At 45.3% G+C, this 4113-nt stretch overlaps 1 protein-coding gene across 1 annotated transcript in view; it reads left to right on the top strand.

Annotated features, from left to right (window-relative positions):
* The window catches only part of FAM162A (family with sequence similarity 162 member A), a 13169-nt gene extending 9359 nt beyond the window's left edge, over positions 1-3810 (top strand). Inside the window, exon 5 of the mRNA XM_019544127.1 lies at positions 3565-3810. Coding sequence (XP_019399672.1) covers positions 3565-3627 — 63 coding nt within the window. The 3' untranslated portion in view covers positions 3628-3810. The remainder of the gene's footprint in view (positions 1-3564) is intronic.
* The last annotated feature ends 303 nt before the right edge of the window (positions 3811-4113 follow it).

Raw genomic sequence — 4113 nt, 5'->3', positions numbered from 1 at the left:
CCCACCCACCCCAGCTCCGTACTTCAAAAAAAAGTTTCTTCAGGTTTTTTTTCTTAAAGGGCCAGAGCTGGCCTGTGCAGGACACCTGTGAGGGGAGCAGGGGGGAGGGGCAGTTCGGGGGCTCATACAGAGCCCACCATGCAGTGGGGGCAGCAGGGATCACCTCCCACCCAGGAGCACCTGCTGAGCTGGGGCTTTTTTTCCCCCAAGTGCTGGGAGCTGGGGTGGGCAGGGCAGCTATTGCTGGGCTGGGAGAGGGACAGGGGTTGGGCCTGGCCTGGCTGATTCGGCCGAATCGAATCACTGTCCCCCAAATCAGCCGAATCCAAATCTGAAGCGAATACTAGCTGCTTTGCGTAGGCCTAGTTCTTAGTGTCTGGTAGGATCAGATCCTACAGTTTTCTTGGTTACATCACAAGAAGTCAAGAAATGTGAGAGCTTAAGGTCCAAACAGCAATATTAGTTGAGCTACATTCCATAAATGTAAAGTCCTTCCTTGACATACTCATTGACTGCTACAGCTAAACTATGTTAGTTGTGCAAAAACCATGTCTACATGGCAGACCCATTGTCCCTTGGGGTCTGTGCCCTTCGAGCATACTGCTCTGTTCTGGGAATGTTGTCTTGTAAATCAAAAGCCGTGGAACTGTTGCCAAAAGATGGGTTCGCAGGTACTGCTGAGTGACAGTGCCAATAAACCCACCTCCAAGCTAATGGGCCTGCCTCTGGCAGCAGCTGTATTGCTTTCTGGTTTAGGCAACTGTCTACCCAGAGCAGTGCAGCATGTGTAAGGGCACTACTGCTGGGGACTGAGTTTGACACAGAGACCTGACCAAAGCCTGTGTTAATTGTTGTATGGCTTGACTTTGGCCATGTTAACATCAAATCAACAGTGAGCTTTTGATGAGAGGAAAAGATACAGCCCCAAAGCATCCTTTCTGAGCAGGCAAGCACGGTTTCTTGTAAATTCACAGTAGTGTCCCTGAAAAATACACACACTATTTTCTGATCCTGTCATATGCACATGTTCTTGACTAAGTTAGCACTCAGACAGTTTGGGGTGTTAAATCTAATGAGCCCCAACATTCAGAAAATACTACTTGGGGCCTGGCCACAAGGTAGGAAGGTCAAAATTTAAGAGGTTGTATGTGGCCAGAATAGATTTCCTAAGTTGCTTCAGCATGTGCAGGTATGCTGAAGTGTACATTATGCTCCTGCATTGAACACTTTGTAATATGTGCTCAGTCGGACATGTGCAAGTGTTGTAAATTTGTAGAAAACTAGTCTTAAAATTTGTTATTAAGTCTTGCTTTCCTCAGTTCAGAATACAGGGAAACCTTGATAATTCAAAACACAGGGGACCGGAAAATTCCAACGTGATAATAAACGGGGTTGAAATTATATAGCCACAATAATTTGCTTATATGCAAACCACAGCATATACAGACTTGGTTATGCAGGAAGCCACGCAGGCATGAAATAGAACAGTAACAGAAAAACCCCATGGTATAATCATTGTTTTAGTTTTATTTATTTTTGTAAGCTGCTCTACTTTTTAGCATAAGCACTCATGTATGTTTTAACATACTGCAGGCTATATAAGATTTTAGTTCAAAGCCAAATGTTTTGTGATTTAGCATGTGCTGGGGCTGGGCCCTAACAGAGTCAACAGCATTTCAAGCCATGGTGATCCCACAGCCCAGCATTAGTCAGTATGTGTGTTTACTACAGAGATCTCACCACAAAGGATCCATGTGCTAATTAGGCCCCCACTGACAACTGGAACCAGGTGTTCTTGTCAAGCCCTAGGACCCTCCAAAAATTTAATGTGCAGATGGAGAATGGGGCCACACCTATCATATATGACGCACCCTAGTAAGGGGGTGAAAGAGCTTCTCATCTACATAGCCATTTGGTGAGGTTTGGACATTTAAGGATGGTAAAAGAAATAGGAATCTTTGGAAATGAGAAAAAAGGTACCTGCTTAGCTGTGGGAGTGAAGGGGGAGTTGAAATGTAGTCAGTGTAATGGTTCACCATGACTTGAAAAAGAGTCAGTGCTGAGGGGAATGGAGCACAATGGGCATTATGCTCAGATTCAGATGGACTGCACTAACCCAGTGGTTCTCAATCATTTTTGTACGAGGACCCAGTTGCCAAGTCTGGCTTGTCCCAAGCCACAGCCCCCTGACATTGCTGGCACCCCTGACCCCCAGGTCACAGCTCTGCCCACCCAGGCCAGGCTGGCACCCCTCATTCCTGATCTGCAGTCCCCTGCCCCTGCCCAGCTCTCCCGGAGGGGGCCCCCAGCTGCCCCTGTCCCACTTGGGCCAGAGTGTGAGCAGTGAATGCTGCCCCCATCCTGCCCCCCGAGCAGCATGTGTGGGCCCCTTCATCTATGGGTACTGGACCTGTGCTGCTGGCCCAGGCACGCAGCTCCCTGCTGTGAAGGACTAAGCCTGGCTGTCAGGTGCCTTCTCCCCACTCTGCCCTGCTGCAGTGCTGTGCCTGGCCACCATCCCTAGCACCAGTGTGTGCACATATGCACCCCCCCAGAGTCTTCCAGACAGTCCCCTGGACTTCCATCCCCCACTTCTCATACACTTACCTGGGTCCAGCAGCTGGGGCTGCTCCCATGATCTGGCCTTGCTGTATGCTGGCCACATGCAGATGCACATCTGCTTTCTGCCTCCAGTCATCCCAGGCAGCCGCTTGCAGGCTGGAACATTGCCAGCCTGCAAGGGGAAACCTGTACTTTTGCAGGTTTTTCTAGAACTTCCTTGCAACCCTTTCAAATATTCTTGCAACCCACTTTTGGGTTGTAACCCACCAGTTGAGAAATGCTGCACTAACCTATTCTTGTGGTCTAATAAAAGATATCAGATTTACCTAAAGAACTTTGTCTGCCTATTCCCTTAGACCAATACAGCTACAACCTATACTCCAGGACATGTTTATAATTGGTAAATATATTATTGTGTCCTCTTCTCTGAATACAAACAGGACTGAAAGGGATTTCCTTCTGACTTCTAAAAGCTAACTCCCTTTCTGGAGAGGCTGGAGAGAGACAGCTCCAGTCGTGGTTTTGGTGGTTTATGAATTAGTGAAAACGTTGAGAAGTGAGAGTATAGTGGAAGTAATTTTTAAGTGCTTCATGACCACAGCAGTTTGTACTGGAATCTGTTGTAATTTTCATATCTATCTTTGGTTTGTTTCCAATAACTGCTGCCTTTTGAGAAATAAGGAAGAGTATAGCCATCTAAAAGAAACTGGGACGTGTCTGCTGAAGCCATTGTTGTCTTGGCTTAATTTGGATTCAGGGAAATAACAGACTTCAGGGATCAGGCACTTGTTTCTTTGGGGCTTTCATTTTAATCCTCTCATTTGATATTAAAGTTGACAGATATTGCAAAAGAGCAGCTGTGCATAGGCTCAAAAGAGCCATTTCTTAGTATGAATGTATTAATATCATTCACCTCAAAATAAAATATCTTGTTGAATACTAGTTCCAAGTTCATTGCCTCTTACGTGATATGTCCACTTTTTCCTTGTCATTGTATTTTAGACTCTCAAAAGACATGAAAGTCTTGTAAGCCAGAACTTGGACAAGAGAGCACGCGAGAGATGAGTATGCTCAGAGTTCATCTGCCAAATCCTAATTTAGAAGAAACCAGTGAAAGGAAAACAGTGCTAACCATATCATCTTTAGCCATGAGGGGAAGACCTTTGTATGTTCTCCTGGTCTGTTGTTCTAATCCTGTGTTATTTTGTTTTGTAGAGAACAAATAAATGGTTTTCTTCATACTACTAATCTATCCTGTTTTGAACTGTTTATTATAGGAATTACGTAAGTTCCATACTGTGTCAGAACAGTGATCCCTCTAGCTTTGTATCCAGTTTCTGACAGTGGCAGAAGCGGATGCTAGAGGGAAAACATTGAACTGGATAGATCTAGGGTCATCTATCCTGTATCCATTTTCCTTTGTTGCATCCACCATCATTGGTTTAGAGATGCCAGATAAAACATCTTCAACCATTCTGTTCAACAGCTGTGAATAGATCTATTATCCATGAATTTGTCTAGTCCCTTTTTGATCTTGGCTATGTTATCTGC

This window comes from Crocodylus porosus, unplaced genomic scaffold (assembly GCF_001723895.1).
Source record: "Crocodylus porosus isolate Cpor-Errol unplaced genomic scaffold, CroPor_comp1, whole genome shotgun sequence".
Classification (NCBI taxonomy): domain Eukaryota; kingdom Metazoa; phylum Chordata; order Crocodylia; family Crocodylidae; genus Crocodylus; species Crocodylus porosus.
This window is presented reverse-complemented; position numbering and strand designations above follow the sequence as displayed.